The sequence below is a fragment of the Sarcophilus harrisii genome, chromosome 4 (genome assembly GCF_902635505.1).
Source record: "Sarcophilus harrisii chromosome 4, mSarHar1.11, whole genome shotgun sequence".
In the NCBI taxonomy this organism is placed as follows: domain Eukaryota; kingdom Metazoa; phylum Chordata; class Mammalia; order Dasyuromorphia; family Dasyuridae; genus Sarcophilus; species Sarcophilus harrisii.
The window spans coordinates 98,974,036-98,995,057 of record NC_045429.1 but is presented as its reverse complement, the minus strand read 5'-3'; the positions used below and the strand labels follow the sequence as shown (position 1 = coordinate 98,995,057).

Genomic DNA, 21,022 nt, shown 5'->3' with positions numbered 1-21,022 from the left:
TTATCAATAAATAACTAGAATTTATATAGTGCTTTAAAGATGTCCAAAACATTTTACACATTATCTCATTAGATGAAGGCTGTGTCAATGGGTGTGAAAGGGGAAGCAGGAGTGAGATGACTTAGAAATAAAAGTAAAATAATTATTTTTATTAAAATATTGGAAATATGCTGGTAGATGTTTCACAATCAACTCTCCAAAAAAGGCTTTAACTACGACACACTTGAAGTTTGTTCTATATTGTTAGCATTTTTCCCATCACTTTTTTCTTTTTTAAATTTATTTTATTTGAAAAAATTGAGTAAGAAAAAAAACAGAAAAGGAATACAAAACAAAATAAAGCAAAACAAAAGAGAACATTGTCATGTGCCTAGCAGAACATCAGGGAGGATTCAAAATATATAAAAACAAACTGCTAGATTAGGAAAGCATATATGTGTGTGTGTGTATTAGTATAAGAAATTATATTCATGAATGTGCACTTTTTCTTCCTTGTAATCCATCAAGTTTCTTAAATCTAGACAATCAACAAAGCAATAGAGACGCAATTTGAAACATTTGCCAATTTTGGGGTGTAAATGCTTGAACTTGTCAGTTGGCTGTTGTGAGTATTCAAGATGACTCCAGTACACCCCAATTGAATTGATCCTCACAATAATCCTGGGATATAGATGCCATTATTATTTCCATTTTACAGATGAAGAAATAGAGGCTGAAAGAATCTGAGAGTTAGTGACTAAAGTGGGAATTCAAATTCAGATCTTCCTGTCTTCCAAGCCTGACACTCTGTCCACTACATATTGCCCAGCCCCCTAACTTGCTGTGTGAAATTGGATCTTACTTTGCCTTTCTGGTTCTTACTTTCCTCCTCTCTAAAAGGAGGACATTGTAGTAGGCAGTTTCTAAGATTCCTTCTGACATCAATGCTCTAAGTGTCTATAGTTCTAGGTGTTTGCTCTGAAACTTTCCAGATATGCATTTTAGTTCACAACAATTTCTCATCTGAGATACCCTCCTTTTCTCCTGTTCCTTATTTCTCCAAACCTCATAAGGCCTATTTTAAATACTGCTTCTTTCATGAAATCTTCCTTCATTTCCTCCATGAGGATGTGATGGCTCCCTCTTATGAAGTTTCAGAGCATTCTATTTATAGATACCATGGTAGAGTAGAGAACACAACTTAGAGGTGAATCACAGGACCAAATCTCTAAAAGTTTTAGGTTATATCTAGTCTAATCTACTCATTTTACAGATGAGGAAACAGAGGCTCAAAGATATAAAAGTAGGTTTTAGTTTTGCTTCTGTTACTTTTGGACTTGGACACACAGCTTTTTCTCTCTGTACCTGAGTGTAACCTCATCTAATCTGCAAAATGGGAATAATGATATCTGCAATCAGTCTATCTTTGAAGGATGGCTGAAAAATAAATAAATAATATTCATGTGAAAAGGAGACAATTATGATCATAAAATTTAGCACAAACTGCTAAAGGAGGAAAGAAGAGGAAAAGGGAGAGGATGAATAAAAGAATGAGGGGGAAGAAGAGGAGAAACAGAAGGGGCTAGGGAGGGTAGAGTAGTGCTATTTTCACTAAGTTCCTGAGAGCATAAACAATGTTTTATTTATCTTTGTGTCTCCCCTCAGCACCTTCTACAAGTTATTGCACATATTAGGTATTTAATAAGTGTTTAATGAATGAATGAATGGACTTGATGAATACAGAGAGTTGTGATGGAAGATGGCAGGAAAAAGGCTGCTAGATGGAGCACTTAGAAGCCCATTTCCAGTGTGATTAGCTCAGATTAAGAAACCCAAAAGATACTTACTGGTGCGGACCTGCTTCCACTTCCCATCAGGCAGGGATCGGGCTTGGAGGGTGTACTTGGCGATCGGGCTATGGTTGTCAAAGCCTCGGCTCCAAGTCAGTTGGACAGTGGTGTTGCTGATGTCCCTCACCACCACTCCACCAGGAGGACCTGGTGGACCTGGTATGGAATTGGAAGAGGATTAGGCTTAAAGATCCAGACCCCAGGCTGATTCAGAAGCCGGTCTTGAAGAAGTACAACCTTGATGAGTCATCTCTATTAGGATGTTTTAACAGGGGGTGTTTAGGAAGAAGGAAGCAGTCAGTATGTGTTTGTATTGTATGGTGGGTACATACTCCAGAACAAAGACTTAAAAGGGACTTAGAGGTGTCCAGCCAGGATACAAGATTATAGGCAATTTGTCTCCAAGCCTCAACTCCTTAACAAAATAGGTTTTTTAAAAAAATTGTGGCCCCTGAAAAACCAGCCTTCACTCCTTCAGGGGCCATAGGAAAAGTATCAGGAAACACCCTATTTTTGAGGCTCATCAGGAGACCCAGGTAAGAATTGGTAGAGGGAGGAGTGGAGATGGTAGCAGGGAACTGGCTCTGAGGGATAGCCAGATCCAAGGGTCAGTCACCTCGGACCAGAAGGGTCGCAGTCTCTGATGTGCTGTCTACTACAGTCTGGGCCATACACGTATACTTTCCGCCATGGCGCAGCTGGGCATTCAGGATTGTCAGGTCCCCAATAGTTTCCTTCTGCACAGAGGGGAGATAGGGAAAAAATTAAGGTCAGAGGACGGTGTTTAAAAGTGGAGGAAGTCCTGGGCTAAGAGGCAAGACACGTGTGGCTTGATTTTCAGTCCAGTGTCTTAGGTGACCCTGGGAAAAGCTCATGAAACTCTGCAGGATTCAGCTTCCCCATGTGTTCAATGAAGAGATCCATACTAGGATAAACTAAAGTAATATATGGGAAAATATTTAGGATTGCGGTTTCTTAAAATATATATATATATAGCTATTTTCCATTTGTTCACTCTATAAGGGGAAAAAAAGCATATTGCATGGTGGTGAGGCAGAAAATCCCTAACTACAGATAACCAAAATAAACTTAAGTATTTTGATTAGTCATTAGACTAATGGGGATGGGGATGGGGCAGGCACGTGGCAGCAGCTAGAAAGACCTTCCTGTTTCTATTTAATCTGGGGTGGTACTAAAAAATGAACTGATAGTTGCCTGGTACTTAGAAAATAGATACAAAAGCATGCTGGGTGGCAGGAGGATTTTGTATTTGATACAAAGAATCCATAGAGTGTTTCAGTTACTAGCAGAGCCTTAAGAGATGGCTGGGTGAGAGATATGGATGTCATTCACAAAAGGAGAGTACTAGAAACTCCCTTTTCTTTTTTTAAAAAATGATTTATCTATTTATTTGGTTTTTAAAAATAAAATTAGCTTCTAGTTTTATTTATTAGTTCAATGATTTTCTTTTTTTAAAAAGAAAAATTATTTAAAAAATAGAAAAAAGGGGGCAGCTAGGTGGTACAGTGGATAGAGCACCAGCCCTGAAGTCAGGAGGACCTAAGTTTAAATATGGCCTCAGACACTTCCTAGCTGTGTGACCCTGGGCAAGTCACTTAACCCTAATTACTTCAGGGAAAAAAATAGAAAAAAAGAAAAACACAAAAGGAAAACAAAACAAAATGGAAGAGAAGAGAACATTGTCATGTGCCCAGCAGAACTTCAGGGATAGAAACTCCCTTTTCAATATAGCTCACAACAATCCTGTGAGGGAGATAATAAAAATATTATTAACCCTTTTTCAGAGATGATGAAATTGAAACCAGAATTAAGTGACATACCTATGTCATGCAGCTACTAGATGTCAGAACCTGGATTCGAATTTAACCAATCAGGGTGGGGTGAGAACAACGGTCAAGGGTTAATGCCTCTCCTTGGTCCCTGGTCTTCTCAGTAGTAGGAAGGGGTCATTGAGAATGGCACTTGGCCTTAGGACTCACCAAGCTGGCTCTCCGGTAGTGGCCACCAGATTTATCAAAGTCAATGGGGAAGCCGTCTAGAGCCCAGGTGAAGGTGAGGTCCATGGTGGGGTCATGGGAGGCATGGCACTGCAGAGTCAGGTTCTCACCCAGATTGATGTCGGCGCTGGATGGTGCCAGGGTGATCTTGGTGGCATCTGACAAGGGGAGTGGGGGGGTAGGGGATGCCCAGGCAGAATGGAGTGAGAACATGTCTTAATCTGCATTACTGGGGTAGCCTGGGACAGGGCAAGGTAGGAGAATGTGCCATCAGTCCCAGCAATGGAACGGTTATGAATTGGTGCTCTTGCTTCACACAGCTTGGCAAATCAGGGTTTGGGCTTGGGACAGGATCAAACGTAACCCCTGGGTCAGCCCCCAAACCACCCCAGAAAGACATAAAACCAAGGATAGAAACTAGAAATACAACTGGATGAAGAGGTGACACCTGATGGTAGCTGTACCAACTTATGTTGGTGCCTTATAATGTTTATTGAAATGAATTGAATCATTAAGGTTAACAGTAGCAGGATTGTCCCTCCTTCCTGACTTTCATTGTAGTCCCTACCTCGAACAGAAAGGATGCCAGTGCTGTTGGCTTTGCCCATGAAATTTTCTGCAAAGCAGGTGTATTTTCCTTCATCTGACCGGCTGATGTTCCGAAGGATCAAAGTACCATCTGGGGTGATGGTCACTCTGCATCAGAGAAAGAATGAAGAGAGCTAGAGATTGGCCATTCTAAGGATATCCAGGGCTTGAAAGGGGTAGGACTCACCCCTGAGAACAGGGAGGAGGAAAAAAGATAAGGAGGCGGAGAAGGAAGAGGAGGTGTGAAGAAGGAAGAAGAGGAAGTAGAAGAAGAATTGGGGTGAAGGAAGAGGACAAGGAATGGTCCAGGAAGCTCATACCTGCTACTGTTGACTAAGATTTCGGTCCCTTTGCTCCACAGCACAATGGACTTTGGCGCTGACCTGGGCTGACAGGGAATAATAACTTCTCCCCCTCGAGCAGCTGGGATCAGACGCCTCACTGGATTCAGCCGGAAATCAGGGGCAAAAGCTGAAAAAAGGAGGAATTTCAACGGTGAGAACTCCCATAGTGACCCTACTTAGAGCGGATAATTTAATTCACTCCATTTCCTAATACAAGAACAAACATCTTAACTAGAGCTCTCCAAAGCCATGGATGTGCTGCCTTGGGAGGCTCCCTGTCACTTGAGATATTCCTCCAGTGAAAGTTGAATGAATATTTGCTGGGAATGCTTCTTAGTCAAGTTCAGATTGGACCCCATGATCTCTCAGAGGGTCTTTGCAAACTCTAAAATTTGTTATGTCCAATGCAGTCACTATTCATTGCTATAGGAGATTTCAAAGAAAGGAGAGATCATTGTTGCCTTGGGTAATCAGGGAAGACGACTTCATGGAGGTGATGAGAATTTAGCTGAGCTTCTTAAATTTTTTCTACTTGTGATCCCTTTTCACCCAAGAAATTTTTATGTGACCCAGGATATATGTATATAATTTACATATAAAATATACACTATATACAATATACATATAAAATATATACACTATATAATATATTTATATAATACATAATAGGTATACAAATCAAACATTTACTGATAATCATAAAGAAATTTATTTTAATACAATTTTTGGTATGCATAAAATTTTACCATTTATTGAAGATGAAAGTCAATTTGCATACTAGTGAGATGATGTGTTTTTTTTTTTTTTCCTGAGGCAATAGAGGTTGTAACCTTGCCCAGCCAGGGTCACACAACTAGGAAGTGTTAAGTGTCTGAGACCAGATTTGAACTCAGGTCCTCCTGACTTCAGGGCTGGTGCTCTATCTACTGCACCACCTAGCTGCCCTGTGCTTGTTTATTTTTACATAAAGAATTTAATCTTGACAGAATATTTGATACCTTTTACTGTTGACAAATTTTTTGTGACCCGCACATTCAGTTTTTGTGACCCTATATAGTTTAAAAAGCATTGGATTAGGAGGATAGTAGCTGAGAGGTAAAAACACCAATTGATCAATCCTTTCATAGACTAGAACATTAGAACTTCTTAGATGCCAGTGACGTTTGCATAGTAAGAATCAATAAGACTTATATGGTAGAAGAGGCAAAAATTTTCCTCTTTCCCCACAGCTGCTAAATCAGTTGAAATCTATTTTCTATGCTGACCACATCCACAGAAAGAACTATGAAGTCTGAATGCAGATCAAAGCATAGTGTTTTCACTTTTTTGTTGTTGTTTTTCATGATTTTCCCCCTTTGTTCTGAATCTTCTTTTACAACATGACTAATGTGGAAATAAGTTTAACATGATTGCACATGTACAACATAGAGCAAATTGCTTGCCCTCCTGGAGAGAGGGGAGGGAAGGAAGAGAAAGAGGGAAAAAAAGGGAGAGAGAGAGAGACAAATTTGGAGCTCAAATTTTTATAAAAAGTTGAAAACACTGTCTTTACATGTAATTGATAAAAATAAAATGCTATTTAAGTAAAAAAAATCTATTTTCTTAACATTCTTACTTTATTTTCTGTATCTTATTTTTAATAAAATTTCTTCACTCAGAAGTGGCAAAATTTAACAAATGATCAGTATTTAATTTTATATGTATGTAATGAGTTTAAATTCATTTTGTGAAATCACAATTCCTGAAGTTCTAGTCTCTAATGCTGCCTGTATAACTGTAGAAAAATTATTGCACTTTGACTGGATCATGAAATCTGTGCTTCCTCCCCAGGTGGAAGTGGTAAGACTGAAAGACTGCAATTTTTACCTTGTACTGCCAGTTCAGCACTAGCATAGATAGTTCCATGCTTGTTTTCTGCTACACACTGGTACATGCCAGAGTCTTCTAGGACCAGTTTGGAGAATTTCAGGTCCCCACCAGAAATCTCCACACGATTCTATGTTTGGATTGGAGAAGAAAAAGGAATGAAAAGGACATAGTCATACCCATAGAAGAACCAGAGCAAGAGACCAGGGACTGAGATCCTTATGAAAGTTTTTTTCAAAATCATTAATGTAAATCATTTGAAGATAGCATCAGGCACTATTTTTAGGTCATTCTGGTTAGTTTAGGCTCTTTTGGAATCAAAGCATAATGTTTAAAATTAGAAAGATAATTCAATTCAATCCCTTCATTTTACAGATGAAGAAACTGAGACCCATAGAAACAAAGTGGATTATTCAGATCCACAGAGTTATTTGATGGTAGCTATTTGAGGTAGAACTATAGTTTCCAAGCTGGGCATTTTTTACTACACTGCAGAATGGGCCTCCTTGACCATTCACTTGCTCATGGCTCATGGCTCATGGCTCATGCTCATTAGCCAGTCTGAGGGAGTGAGCAAGTAACTATGTGCCAGGAAAACTTTGAAGCCTGAAGAACATAATCTTGATTTTCTTCCAACCATTCATTTTGATAGAGTTTAAACCTCTTAGCAAGTGGGATTGCTTTGAATTTATCTCAGGGAGATAACTCTCCCTTGCTCTTCAGAGCAAAGCTACCTACCCCACCTCTAAAACAATCCTACCTGGGAGGAGAGGGGATCCCCATTCCGGAGCCACCGAATGGTGGGCCTTGGCTTGCCAGCAGCTGCACAACCCCAGCGCAGATTGGAGCCAATGTCGGCTTCGGTATCTGAGATGACTTTGAGCCACTCAGGCTGAGCTGTGGGAGGGAGAAATGAGTGAGACACACACACACACACACACACACAGAGTTACAGAGACGCATAGAGGGAGACAGAGACAGAGAGACAGAGAGAGACAGAAAAAGACAGAGAGAGACAGAAAAAGACAGAGAGAGAGAGAGAGAGTGCAAGTGAGCTTTGTGGGGGTATTTTGATGCTGTAGTGCCCATGCTCGACAGCAGAGGGAACTAGAAGGATATTTAGGGATTAAAATGCAAGCAGGCTGCAGGGGGAAGGAGGAAATAGGTATTTTTAGAGTTGGTATCCATAACAAAAAATCAATTTTAATCACTGGGATAAGGTCTATGATTTCATTGCTATGAGGAACTCCTTAGTGAGGAGAGTCCTTCTAGGTTGGTACCACCTCCTCTGAAACTTTTATAAAAGTTTTATAAGAATAGAAGTGCTTTGAGCAGGTATTGAGGATATCAGTCAACAACATTTATTAAGTGCTTCCTCTATGCCAGGCACTAACACTGAGAAGTTAAGTGACCTGTCCAGGATCAAACAGCCAGTATATGTCAGGGGTAGGGCTTGAACTTGGATCTTTTTGGCTTCAAGGCTGTTTCCATCCATTGACTCTCTCTGCCTCTATAATTGCAATAATAGCTGACATTTATATAGTAGCTAATAACTTGCAAAGCACTATGTACATACTGCAATTTATAACAATTCGGCAAAGATGCTGTTATTTTCCTAACTTGGAGCCTTACTGTGAATGCTTTGTGAGCTCCTTTCTATGATGTATCAGCTGATGAGACAAGCCTTCTGTGGAGGCCTCTGCTCAACCATGGCCCTAACCCCATAGCCCTGAGCACAGACCACTTCGGGATGAATGGAACCAATCAGCAGCCTCTGAACTGTAGCGGGATCTCCGAGGCTCCTGAGGAAGAAGTCTGTTCCTGGCCCCTTACCCTGCACAATGATCCGGCCTTTGGCAGTGTCCCGACCTTTGGTGTTCTCCGCTTCACACTCATAGGTGCCCTCATCCTCAAAGTTGACGCTGGGAATCTGCAGTGTGGGCTCAGCAGTGGCCCATTGTGGGGGCAGTGAATCATCCAGTTTTCTCCACTTGATCCGAGGGACCGGGCTGGTAGGAGGAAAGAGAGTGGGAGGGGAGGGAATGCCGGGACTAGGAGCTGGACTGAGCTAGAGCACACAGCCTTTTCTCCTTCCTTCTGCACCCAATTCCTTACTACAGGTCAGAGGACCTGTAAGGTTGGATGTGGAACCTGGGACCTAGGGTTGGGTTGGCAGAAGAAATCCCTTAAGCTAGAGAAATAGAGGGAGAAAGATGCTGAGCCTGTCTGGGGCTCACAAGAGAACAGGATGTAGGAGAACGGAAGGCACAGCAAGACCCAGATGCCTATCTAATTTCTCTCCCTTCCCCTCTTTTCTCCTAGGTCCTGACCAGGGTCAGAGAAAGTCTTAGTCAAAGGTAGATTGGGGAAGTTGCCTCCATTGCCACACTCCAACCCATGCTCATCCCTTCCCCTTCCAAGGAGTTCCTATTCACAACTCTACTTTATGGCATGTTTTCTTAATCTCTGCCTCCTGTCCCTCATCATCTTGTCCCTCAGGGCCTTGATCTCTAGCTTTCCAAGATTCTCTAGCTAACAGAGGGGGACTAAGGTGTCACTGAGTACTAATAGCTTATAACAGATGGATACAAAGAATAAAGAAATTATACTGAACCCTAAGGGCCAGAAGGAGGGGGGTATTGGTCAACAAACTCCATCCCTCTTTGCCATTACTCACTTCCCAAAAGCAAAGCACTCCAGGGTGACCTGCTGTCCAACCAATGCATAGGTCTCCAAGGGGAATCTGGCCTTGATGCTTGGTGAAGATGGACGGGAGTCTAGAGGGAGAAGCCATGCAAATGAGATGCAAATGAGCCCATGAACCAAGAGCTTTGGGTCTTAGTGCTTAGAAACCAGGCTGAAAGGGTTGTTTATTATTATTATCATCATTATCAATAATAATAACAACAACTAGAGTTTATAAGGGGGCTTTATGCTGTACAAAGAACTTTTCATATATTATTTCATTTGTTCTTCTGTGTGAGAATGGGGGGGGGGGGAGAGTGGAGTGGGTGACCTACTTTAACTCCTAGGCAAGTTAGGTAAGCTTTCCAGAGGGAGTCAAGGACTCTATTCAGAAACTTTACCTACTCTCCGAATTCCCCCAGAGGGTAATCAAACACATGACACAAGGTTTTGGGAGGAACTGGCTCTCCGGGTATTAGCAGAGGAAAGAGAGAGCTGCAGGCAGAGGCCAGACCAGGTCAAGTGGATGATTAGTCTGCTCTGGAGAGTCTCCTTTCCAAGCTCAATAGTTTCTCCCTGCCCTTCCCCCAACCCATCTTCTCCCACATGTGCCAGGTTCCCTGAGCCTGACCTTCTGCAGCCAGGTTGAGCTGGGCAAACTTGCTAAAGACACTCTTGGTTATGAAGTCCATGTGGCTGGTGGCCAGGCAGGAGTAGTTGCCCAGGTCAGAGGCATTTGTCCGGGCGATGTACAGGTTTCCCGTTGTCTGGGACACAAAGTGCCGCCCATCAGTTGGGATGAAATTGGGGAACTCATTGAGAAGCCAGCGGTACGATAGACCTGAGGTGGGAGATAGGGAGGGAGTTGTACCCCCGACACACCTAAGGGGCCTCTCTGGACACACAACATATAACACCTGGGTGGGGGAGAGGGGTTATGAGGACAAGATTCAATTAATTATTACTCTTGAGTTTTCAGTCCTTCATAGAGAGATCGTATTCAACAATTCAATGCATTTTAACTTAGAAATACTATGTCAATAGGAGCTGTTCTAGGTGCTGAAAACCATAGATTACTAGATTTAGGTCTCAAAGGACTCTGGGGATCATTTTATAGATAAAGGAACTAAGGAAAAGTGAGAAAGTAACTTGTCCAATTTTACATAATAAGTAACAGACCAGGATTGAAACCTAGCTTCTCTGATGTCAAAAACAGCATTGCTTAGTACCGTCTCCAAAATATAAAACCAAAACAGACTCTGCCATCAGAACACTCACATGACCAGCATAAGGAACAGTGGAAGCAAAGACACAGTGGTAGGAGACCACAATGTGTGTTGGATAAAGATACAAAATAAGGAAAAGGAAGAGAATAAGCATGTATTAAGTGCCTAATATGTGTCAGGGATTTACAGATACTATTTCGCTTGACCCTCACAACAATCCTGGCATGTAGGTGCTGTTATTAGCCCCATTTTTACTGAGGCAAACAGAGGTTAAGTGATTTAAGTCATCCTGATGCTAAGCCCAGCCTTTATCTATCCAATCTCCTGCTACTCTGAATCCTAATTGGGCAAGTCAGGTTACTGAGTAGGTCACAAGGAGGCTTCTCAGAGAGGGTAGTATTTGATTGTCACGCAGAGGATCTATCAATAGGCAAAGAGGGATGGGAGAACACTCTGGGCATAGGGGATGGTATGAGCAAAGGCAGAGAGGTGAAAAACTAGTGTGCTAGGCGGTGGCGATGGTAGCGGTTGTGGTGGCAGTGATGGGGATAGTGATGACGATGGCGGTGGTGAGGATGCGGAAAGCTGCCAAGTTTGGCTGGAGTATAGGGTTCATGGAGGGAAGTAATGAGAGATACAGATAGAAGGTAGGGTGAAACCCAAATATGGAAAGTCATTTTATGGAGAAGATATGGTTATTGACAAATATGGTAGCTAACATTTATATGTATTTTTCATATGCTTCCTTATTTGATCCTCACAACAATCTTGTGAGGTAGATACTATTGTCCCCATTTCACAGATGAAGAGATAGGCTTAGAGGGAAATTAAGGGCAAGTGACAAGATTCAAACCCAGCTTTCTACCACATCACAGGGCATTAGAATATGCTCCAAAGAGGAACACCTGAACCTCTGCCACTTCTTTCCTTTTCCTAAAATACACTCTTTCCAAGGATGTTGGCCAGCGAACTAGGATTTCAACAGTGTATCCGATTTTGTTCTTTGTCTCAGGCCTGATGACTCACCTGGGTAGTGGGCAGGTGGGTTGCAGGGCAACATCACCCCCCAGCCCTCATGGGTTTTCACAGGATCTCTTTCCTCCTTGGAGAATTCCTGTAAAACTAGAAGACAACATTAGCGGGCTCATTACCATTTTTTTAGTGGCCCAGACCTCAGGGTTTCTGACAGGTAATCAGCCCCTGTCAGTACTCTTAAAATGGTAGGCTGTGGAGTACAGTGGAAAAAATACTGTTATTTTAAAATATTAATTGATTTCATTAAATGTTCTCCAATTTCATGTAAATATTTTAAAATATTCATTTAAAAAAAAATCTTGAGTTCCAAATTCAAGATGCTGCTATTTAGAGTCAGAGGATTTGAATAGAAATCCTAGCTCTGTCACCACCTATGTGACACTGAGTATTTTTGGTCCCTCTTTATTTTTCCCTTTTAAGGCTTTTCAGAGAAAAAGATACTAATTTACACTAACATGTTAGTGACTCAGTATTTTATTCTTTCCAGGAGATAGGTTGACCTCATTCCCCACTTAGTGAAAATTAGTGGAGAGAATAATGTTCCTTGTGCCTGAAGCTAGTTCAGCTAGCCTGAAACACATTTTCTGTTTTCTCACCTATAGGTAATGGAGGTGGGGAGGGGTTGGGGAGGAGGTGGGGAAGGTGGGGTAAGAACAGAGAAAGGGAGAAGAATTTGCCTAGACTTAAAGAGAAGACAATACTTAGTGTCCCAAGGACATACTCATACTTGATAACAGTGAGCTTTTGCATAAAACTTTTAAGGTTTGCAAATATCTTTACATACATCATCTCATTTTATCTTCATGACAACTTTGTGATTGGTACTATTATTGTCCCCATTTTACAGATGAGGAAACCAAGGCTAGAAGAGGTTTATCAATTTGCTAAGGATCACACTTCTAGCCTCAGAGCCAAGATTTAAGCTCTGATCTTCTGATTCCAAGTTCAAATGTTCTATTCTCCTGGGGTGATATTTTGGGGCTCACTGGCTTTCACCTCATGCCCTTTAGAACTGATTCTACCAACAAGTGAGGTCTGTCCTAATGAGCACGACTCATCCCAAAGCAGCACACTGCTCTCATCACCTCTCTGAAGGCATAAGGTCTCTTTGTATCCCCTTAGACCTAACAAGACTTACAGCCAAAGCGGAGCACAGCCTCTCTGCTGACCACAGTGCCTACTGGGTTGGTGGCCAGGCACTGGTACACACCAGCATCCCTGGTCTTGGTGGGATTCATGATGACCAGGTTGCCTCCAACCAGCTGGTAGTGGGGATCCTGCTCTAGCTTCATCTCGGTGCCATTCATCTTCCATCTGTTAATGGAGAAGAGAAAAGATGGGTGGCTAGTTCTTTGTCAGAGGTCATTTTGGGTCCAAGGAACAGGCTGGTTCTGGAGGAGTCTCCAACGGGTTCTGTGATTTGGACTTTGACCAACTCTCATGCATGGTTGGGATTGTTTTTAAGGAATGAAGTGCCTATTGTCTGGATCTAATCCTGACCCAAACCCAGGGACAGGGTCTCACCTATATGTGGCTGGAGGGCTTGCCCTGGCACGGCAGGCCAGGGCTATCTTCTCTTCTGATGATTCCTCAGGGAATAAGGAGCTGACAGGCTGGTCCTCAAAGATAGGCCCAAAGATGGCAGGAGAGCCCTGGGCTGGATTCCAAGCTGGAAAGGTGGAATAGTAATCACAGAGACTTAGGAGTGGAGCCAAAATTCATTTCTCCAAATGAGGTTAGCCCGGTCTGAGAGAGGCAGATTTTGGTTCTCCCTGAAGAATAGCTTTTCCTAGCAAATGAAGCTGTCTAAAAGTAGAATGAGCTGCCCCAGAATCCCCGGGGATTTTCAATAGAATCCGCTTGACCATTTGTCAGGGATCATAGTGGTCTTGAGTGGTCCTGAGAGACCAACCTGTTCATCCCAAAGAAATGAAATCATTATGTAAACAACAATAATAATCACCAGCTTATACACACATACATAAAGAAACCACTTTGCAATTACAAAAGCACTTTTCTCACTTGAATCCTATAACAATCTATGGTTTAATAGCAAAAGTATTTCCCGTTTCCATTTTACAAATGAGGAAATTGAAGATCAGACTAATCAAGCCTCCTCCCCCCAAGTCCTGCAGCTAGCAAGGATTAAAACTTAAGTCATAACATCTCAGAATCTCAGAGTCTGAATAAACTTCAAAGATTCTCTACCAACTCATCCTTTCCCTGAACAAGACTCCCATTGCAACATACCTTCCAGCTGGCCATCCAGCCTTTACTTGAAGACCCCTAGACTGAGGGGAAGCCCACTACTGCCCATTCTGCCTTTGCATGGCTCAAAAATCATTAGCAAAGTTTTCCTTACATTATATCTGCTTTGTAACTTCTATCCATTCCCACTCTTTCCTTCCACTCTGTGGGTCCAAGCAGATTAAGCTTAAGCCTCATTCCATGTGACAAGTCTTCAAATACTTGATGACAGTTATTGGGTCCCGGTAAATCTTTTTTTCTAGTACCTAAAAAACTTTAGGATCATGAATAACTAAAGGCTGAATTATAGCTCTACTAATATTTAGTTACATGACTATAGACAAATTCAAGCCAACATTGATTAAGCACCTCCTTTGTGAATTTTTTACACTGGTGAAATTCCAGATTTGGACTCCCCCAAAATTTATAAGTCAGCTACTGTGACACAAATACAAAAATTAAATCATCCCTGCTCTTAAAGAACTTATATTCTGGGGTGAGGGAGATGAGTTATAACATATACACAAGTAAATTCAAAGTGATTTCAAGAGAAAGAGACATGGGAGATCTGTTAATAGCTAACATTTACATAGTGACTAGCTATTATGTGTTGGATACCATTCTAAGTGCTTTGTGATTATTTCTTTTGATCCTCACAACAACCTGGGAGGTGAATGGTATTATGGTTTACATTTTACATTTGAGGAAACTGAAGTAGAGAGTAAGTGCTTGACACAAAGGTAGTTAAGTGTCGGATTTGAATTCAGACCTTCCTGATTCCAAACCCACCACTCTATCCAATTAAGCCATCTAGCTGCTAATTAACATCCTCAGCTCACTTTGCAAGGAAGCTAAGGATTCTATGAAAAAATGAGGAGAGAGTCCCTAACTTGTGCAAAGGAATGTCAATTGGACACTTAGGAAAGGAAGCAGGTTATTAAGGAAACATCCAGGTGGCACTAAGAATACTGGTTCTGGAGTCAGAAAGACTTGAATTCAAATTTATTTTTGAGACTTACTAGTTGTGTCACCCTAGGCAACAAGTTGCTTACTTAACCTCTGTCAGCCTCAGTTTTCCTAATAAAACAAGAGATGGTCACTAAGATTCCATCTACCTCTAAATCTATGATCTGATTAACAATATAAGACTAGAAAGATAGAAGGAGCCAGTGTTAAATGCTAAGCAATTAAAGATAAAAATCACCTGTCCTATATATTTTTACTCTGGCTAAGTTTTGAAGATGAAGTGGAATGGTGGAGAGAGTAGAGATGACCTTAAAACAGCAAACAGGAATTCTTAGGTTCAAATCCCACTTCTAGCACATAATATCTGTGTGACCCTTAGCAAATTATTCATGTCAATCTCAGAATCAAGGGCCACTATTTAGGGATCACTGCTGGCTGCATATTGACTTAGAAAACTATGTTCTATTATATTTTTATTTATTTTGTAAAATATTTCCCAATGACATTTTAATCTGGTTTAGGTCACAGAGTGTTGTGATTGCCTGTTTTGACACCTCCCATAGACTTTTCTCCCCACCCCCTTTTTAAGGAGGTAAAAGGGATACTTTACACATGGGATTCTCTAACATTACTTCCCTTCTTCCCACCACTCCCCACACCTCCATCTCTCGTTGCTTTTTTTTTTCCTCCTAATTCCAAGTCCACGACTTATTCTCTCCATGGTTATGAATATGGCTCCAATGGATGGGATATTTGCAAAGTGAGAGTCAGATAAAACTAAATCTTTTTTGTTTGTTTGTTTGTTTTTTGGGTTTTTTGTTTGTTTTTTAGTTTTTATAGCTCTGGTCTTCACCTGGATGTGGTTAGGAAAATCTGAGTTCTAAAATCTGCATTAGACATTTACTTGCTTTAGACACATACTATCTAGTGTGAACCTGGACAAGCCACTGAATCTTTTTGCCTGCTTCAGTTTCCTTACCTACAGAATAGGGGCAAAATTATTGTAAAGTTCAAATGAGTTAATAGATAGAAAGTGCTTTGTAAGTCTTTAAGAACTGAGAAGTCAGAATCGACTCTTTTGAACTGTGGTGCTGGCAAAGACTTTTGAGAATCCCTTGGACAGCAAGGAAATCAAATCAGTCAATACTTAAAGAAATTTAATTCAGGTTATTCGTTGGAAAGTCAAATAACTGAAGCTGAAGCTTAAATACTTTGCCCACTTAAGGAGAAGATCGGACTCATTGGAAAAGCCCCTGGTGTGGTAAAATATTGAAAGCAAAAGGAGATGGCAGGAGATGACATGGAGAGGAAGTGTCATGGAAGCAATGAACATAAAACTTATATTTTGAGAGCTAGCAGATGAACCATGGGGTCACAGAGTCAAGACTGACTGAACAATAAGAAAAGAAATATAAATACAGTATAGCAACTAATATCATTAATCATTTATTAAATGATAATAAATAAGAAGTTACAGCTAAAAGAAAAGGTTCCTTATGGAATGGGAGCAAGCAGCTTCCTGAGATCGGGGAGGAATCGGCTCAGAATTGGAGAGTCCTGCCTCTTCTATATCGGGGCTTTCTCCTCTCCGTATTGTTTGTTTGCGTCTCTGGTGTCTGACTCTCCGTGACCCCCTAACTCTGTATTAGTATCCTTCAAAAAGCAGTCATTTGCCTTTCCAGCCATCACTGGCTGCTGGATAGTCCGGGCTGCCTCCCCCTCGTGTCAAGACCCCTTCCCTCCTCCCCTCACTCCACCATCATCAAGGGGAGAGGGGAGGCGGCTCCACTAATTGGCTCCCACCCCTCAGAGCAGCTGGTTTCAATGCCTGGATGGCTGAAGGGGGAAGGGGGATCCCTATTAACCAATTAATGCTCCCCCCTTCCCAGCCCACATCCAGCTGTCAACCCAGCTCCAGGGGTGTGGGGCCAGGCTCCCCACTCTCTTGCAGCTGAGACCCAGCCCTAGTCTCTTGGGGAAGAGGGGGCAGCTGCTTAGTAGCTCTCAGAAGGAGGAAAGAGCCCCTGAAACTCCCTCCCCCAGCTCTTTCGGGGCTGTAGTGCTGGGAGATAGGACTCAATCTCCCGGGCTGGAGAGCACAGCTTAATCCCGAGTTAATGACCGTGGCCCAGGGCAGGGAAAAGGCTGCCCCGGGCCGGAGATGGGAAGAGTCATGGGGGAAAAGGGGGAGTCTGTCAGGCTGCTGAAAGCATCCTAGAATAATAACTACACTCGGGTCTCCAAGGATGGTGGGGAGGGGGTCAATGCTTATGCTTATTAATAGGGTCGGACTGGGGGAGGGGAGGGAAAGCATGGATGCTTCATTTATGCAAGATCTTATTATTCATTTATTATGAAATATCCCATGCTCACTCACACAGACACCCAATATAGTGACACACACACGTGCACAGAAAACACACAGGCACACACATTTGTATAAGGCACACAATACCCTTTCACAGTCACTGTACACATACTCATGTATGCATGTGCAATGACACATGAACATACATTTATTTTCCAATTCTCATGAACGTCATGAGTTTATGATTTCATCAGCGTGGCAGCTTCTTTTACTTTCTCGGGAAGATCACAAACCATAGAAAATTAATAGGTAAATCTTGGAAGACAGAAGACATCAGAACAGAGTAAAAGCTGTGACGCCTCCTGGACAAATCCCTTAAACTCTCAGTGTCCCAGGCAGCTAAGACTACGACTGTGCTAATCAGCACTGGTAGGGGGACTTTCCTCCTAGGGAATTCTCTACAATGGTTCTCAGAGTAGGGTCTAGAGAATCCTGGGGAAACCCTTTTAGAGGGTCTACAAATTCAAAAATAGTTTTTATTTCCAATATGATAAATGTCTATAAATATAATCCAGATAAACAAAAATGCTTTGGAGAGATCCTCAATAATTTTTAATAGGATAAAGATACTGAAAACAAAAGTTTGAGAACCACTGCTCTATACTGATGAAATCATAGGTGAAATCCATCCCCCGTCCCTCCAAAAAAAAAAAAAAGTCTTCGAAAGTGGCTGGAAGATAGGCAATGCAGTTGATAACAGCACTCCTGAAGAAGACCTGAGTTCAAATGTGGCCTCAGATATTGAGTAATTCTGTGATCACTTTCCTTCTACTTGCCTCAGTTTTCTCATTTGTAAAATGGAGATAATAATAATATAACCTATCTGCTAGAGTTATTGTAAGGATAAAGTGAAATAATATTTGCTCCCTTTGCATACATCCCTGCCCTTCTACTTATAACACATATGGATGCTCACTCTTATTATCTCATATACACAAAGCACGTTCTTCCTGAACTCCAGAGTCTTACTGCGGTCGATCACACTCTTCATCTGCCATGTCTGACATGCTGCCCTTCCCTGTTCCATCCTATAACTCATCCACAGCTATCCCTGGCAGCCTTGGGCAGTTCTCCACCATATTTATATATAGATTGGAGCTCTCCGCCTCAACCGCAGTCAATGAAAGCTTCAGGGATGCTTGAGGAGGAAGAGCATGGGGAATCCACAGATAGGGAGCGAGTCCTTATTTATGACCTGATCTATCTGGAAGATGATGCTGGGAGAGCCCAGGCAGGATTTCCATTTCCCCCTCACTCCTCCCCCACAGAGATTAGAGAAGATTGCTGGAACTGCCTTCTCTGGTAATAGCGAAGTCTATGAGATTGGGGAATAGCTCAGAGAGAGAAGCGAGGACTCCTATCCTTCTGTGTCTCTGGGTTCAATGGGGGTCAATAGAGGGCCCTAGCAATGGACTGTGCAGGGGTCCCTCACATAACTAAACTAAACACCTTAAGATGCTTAGCTCCAAACAGCTCAGTTGTTGTCCCCCCAGCAGAGGAGGCAGCCGAGGAGCCTGATGTTTCTCTCTTGCCAGTCTATCACGAGTCTCCATTCTTTGCTAGGGGAAGCTCCTTCTTCCCAATTGAGCCTTGAGCTAGATGGAGCTCAAGGGCAGGGTTTAGAATCTAGTTACTTACCAGCTCTTATGAATTCTCATTCTAGCTGCTCTTGGGCTAGGAAGCAGAGAAAGATGGGAGAAGCTGAGAACTCCTACAGATTTGGGTCAATCCCCTTCTTTTCCAACTGACTAACTCTAGCTCCTGAACTTCATTGGAAAAGAAATGAGATATTCAGAAAATATGGAAATAAGTTCTGCTCTAGGAAAAGGAAGTGGTTGAGTATATAGTAAAAAATTCGAAGAGCCTTTAAGGTTCTTAGTTATATAACCTAAGCCTTAGGGTGGAGAAGGATTAGAAGGCTCTATCCTAGAGTGAGAGAGGAGGAACTAAGAGATGGAAGGATCATAGGATTTGAAGAATATTTCCCACTTCCCTTCTTTTTATTATGGGAGGGGGTCCTTGTCCCCCTTTCACAATGGAAGCAAAGACTCCTGAAAAAGAATGAGATTTTACACCAAGTCTATTGGGGTACCTTGGCCTAGGTCTCCTAGGAAAGTTTTCTAAATTTCTTTCATTATAAGGAGATAGATGGGAAATCACCCCAGGAACTAGGGCTTCTCCTTTGGGTTCAGAGACAAAGTACCTTATTTTTCATATCTCATTTTAGGGCAACTTACCACCAGAGCTCAGCTTAGGGTTTTTTTTTCCCCACTTAATAATAGTATTTTATTTTTTCCAATTACATGTAAAGATAGTTTTCAACATTCAAATTAGTTTTAAGACTATTTTTACCCAGATAGGACCCTCTATATCTATTTCCCTTTCTAGGTCCCTTTGCCATCCTATTTATAATTCTTACACAATCTTGGGTCAAAAAATTTATCCTCTATAGGATAGTTCATTATCTAGCCATCATGCTTCTCTGCTTTTCCACAATTCAGATATTCACATTTCCACACATTCTCCCTATTTATCAAGGTGGGAATCTTGTTCCTCAAGGACCAAATCTTAGCAGCTTTTTGGTTCTGTTCATTTGTTCCTGATCCACCCCTTCCTCCCCCTCCTCCTCCCCCATAGGGACACTGTAAATTCTAATGGATAGCACTGTAAATCAGGACATCTAGATTTTAACCTTTGAAGTTAACCTCTAAGGTTAAATCACTTAACCTTTCTAGGTTTCAAGGTTCCCATCTATATTATAATATACTATATATGGTATATGGGGAAAAATATCCTCACTCCTAATCTCATAGGGAATTCATGGGAACAAATAAGATCTTTGGAAAGAAAGCTGCTATAGAACTGCAAATTTAGATAATGAGTATCATCATTATTGTTATTATTGATAATATCTTCACTCTGAGCAGAGATGAAATCTCTTACCTGAAAGAGAGAGCATGGCCAAGCATGCCATCAGCAGCTGCTCAGGGATCCCCATTGCCAGTCTGAGAATGAGGGAGCTGCAGTGTGGAGTGTAGAAAATCTTAGCCAAGGACAGAAGAGGTGTTGGGACCAGAGGAGGAGAGGGACCTGGGAGAAAGGGGAAGAACAAACAGATGAAATGAGTCAAGGAGCTGTCCCAGCCTTTCCACTCACTGGCTGGAGCTCCGGGCCCCTCCTAGCCCCTCTTACTGGTTGAGAATGGGGAACTGGGGAGGGGGCTGGGAAGGGGGAAATAGCTTCATTAATGCTTTCCATTCAGAGCTGGGGGAGAAGGCAGGAATCATAGAAGCACTAAGCCTCCCTGGGGAAAGTGCTTAGGCTATTACCAAGTAGCTCTTTCCTGGACTGAGTGCTTCAGTACACATCCCCTGGGTGTCTGGGCCCTCCCCTCCCTCCCCTCCATCTCTTCCTCTCTCCTCCCCCCACTCTATCCTTTCTTTCCCAAGGTAGCGGATTGTGCCTTTCCCAAATTCCACTGAATAGCGGTCTGCTCATGAAGCCTGTGGGAGTGGTTCACCTAGAGAAAGGAGGCTCACCCTTCACTCTCTCCTTTGCACTAGTCTTCGGCACCCTTGGGGGTGGGGACGGTGGTAGGGAGGGGATTCACACCTGTGTGTAAGGAAGGGGTCCCATTCAGTTGCAGGCTTCCTCTGAGACCGTGTCCCAGATCTCAGTTACTCCCTAGCACTAAGACCTCCTTGGAGAGCTGCATTAATGCTTTCAGGCCCCAGGTTAATGCAGGCTTTGTTTTTCTTGTAGTGGGGATGGGATGCATCAAATGTTCACATCTTCTCACCCAGGAATCCTCACAACCCCTGACCCAGCTCCTCTTATGACCAATAGCATC

The 21,022-nt window shown here is 42.2% G+C and overlaps 1 protein-coding gene across 4 annotated transcripts in view; it reads right to left on the bottom strand.

The window, feature by feature from the left end:
* The window catches only part of CNTN2 (contactin 2), a 54,904-nt gene that overhangs the window by 15,144 nt on the left and 18,738 nt on the right, over window positions 1-21,022 (bottom strand). For 2 of the 4 annotated variants that reach the window (XM_031937224.1, XM_031937222.1), the window contains exons 2-15: window positions 20,116-20,262; window positions 13,116-13,260; window positions 12,730-12,905; window positions 11,583-11,678; window positions 9,962-10,171; window positions 9,323-9,422; window positions 8,479-8,654; window positions 7,406-7,542; window positions 6,646-6,775; window positions 4,756-4,906; window positions 4,416-4,543; window positions 3,830-4,005; window positions 2,446-2,566; window positions 1,827-1,985 (exon numbers count right to left, since the gene is read on the bottom strand). In XM_031937224.1, the coding sequence (XP_031793084.1) occupies window positions 1,827-1,985; window positions 2,446-2,566; window positions 3,830-4,005; window positions 4,416-4,543; window positions 4,756-4,906; window positions 6,646-6,775; window positions 7,406-7,542; window positions 8,479-8,654; window positions 9,323-9,422; window positions 9,962-10,171; window positions 11,583-11,678; window positions 12,730-12,905; window positions 13,116-13,260; window positions 20,116-20,170 (1,960 nt within the window). In that variant the 5' untranslated portion in view covers window positions 20,171-20,262. Of the gene's footprint in view, window positions 1-1,826; window positions 1,986-2,445; window positions 2,567-3,829; window positions 4,006-4,415; window positions 4,544-4,755; window positions 4,907-6,645; window positions 6,776-7,405; window positions 7,543-8,478; window positions 8,655-9,322; window positions 9,423-9,961; window positions 10,172-11,582; window positions 11,679-12,729; window positions 12,906-13,115; window positions 13,261-20,115; window positions 20,263-20,711; window positions 21,016-21,022 lie in introns of those variants that run through there. The other 2 variants (XM_012547816.2, XM_031937223.1) reach the window with 2 other exon arrangements.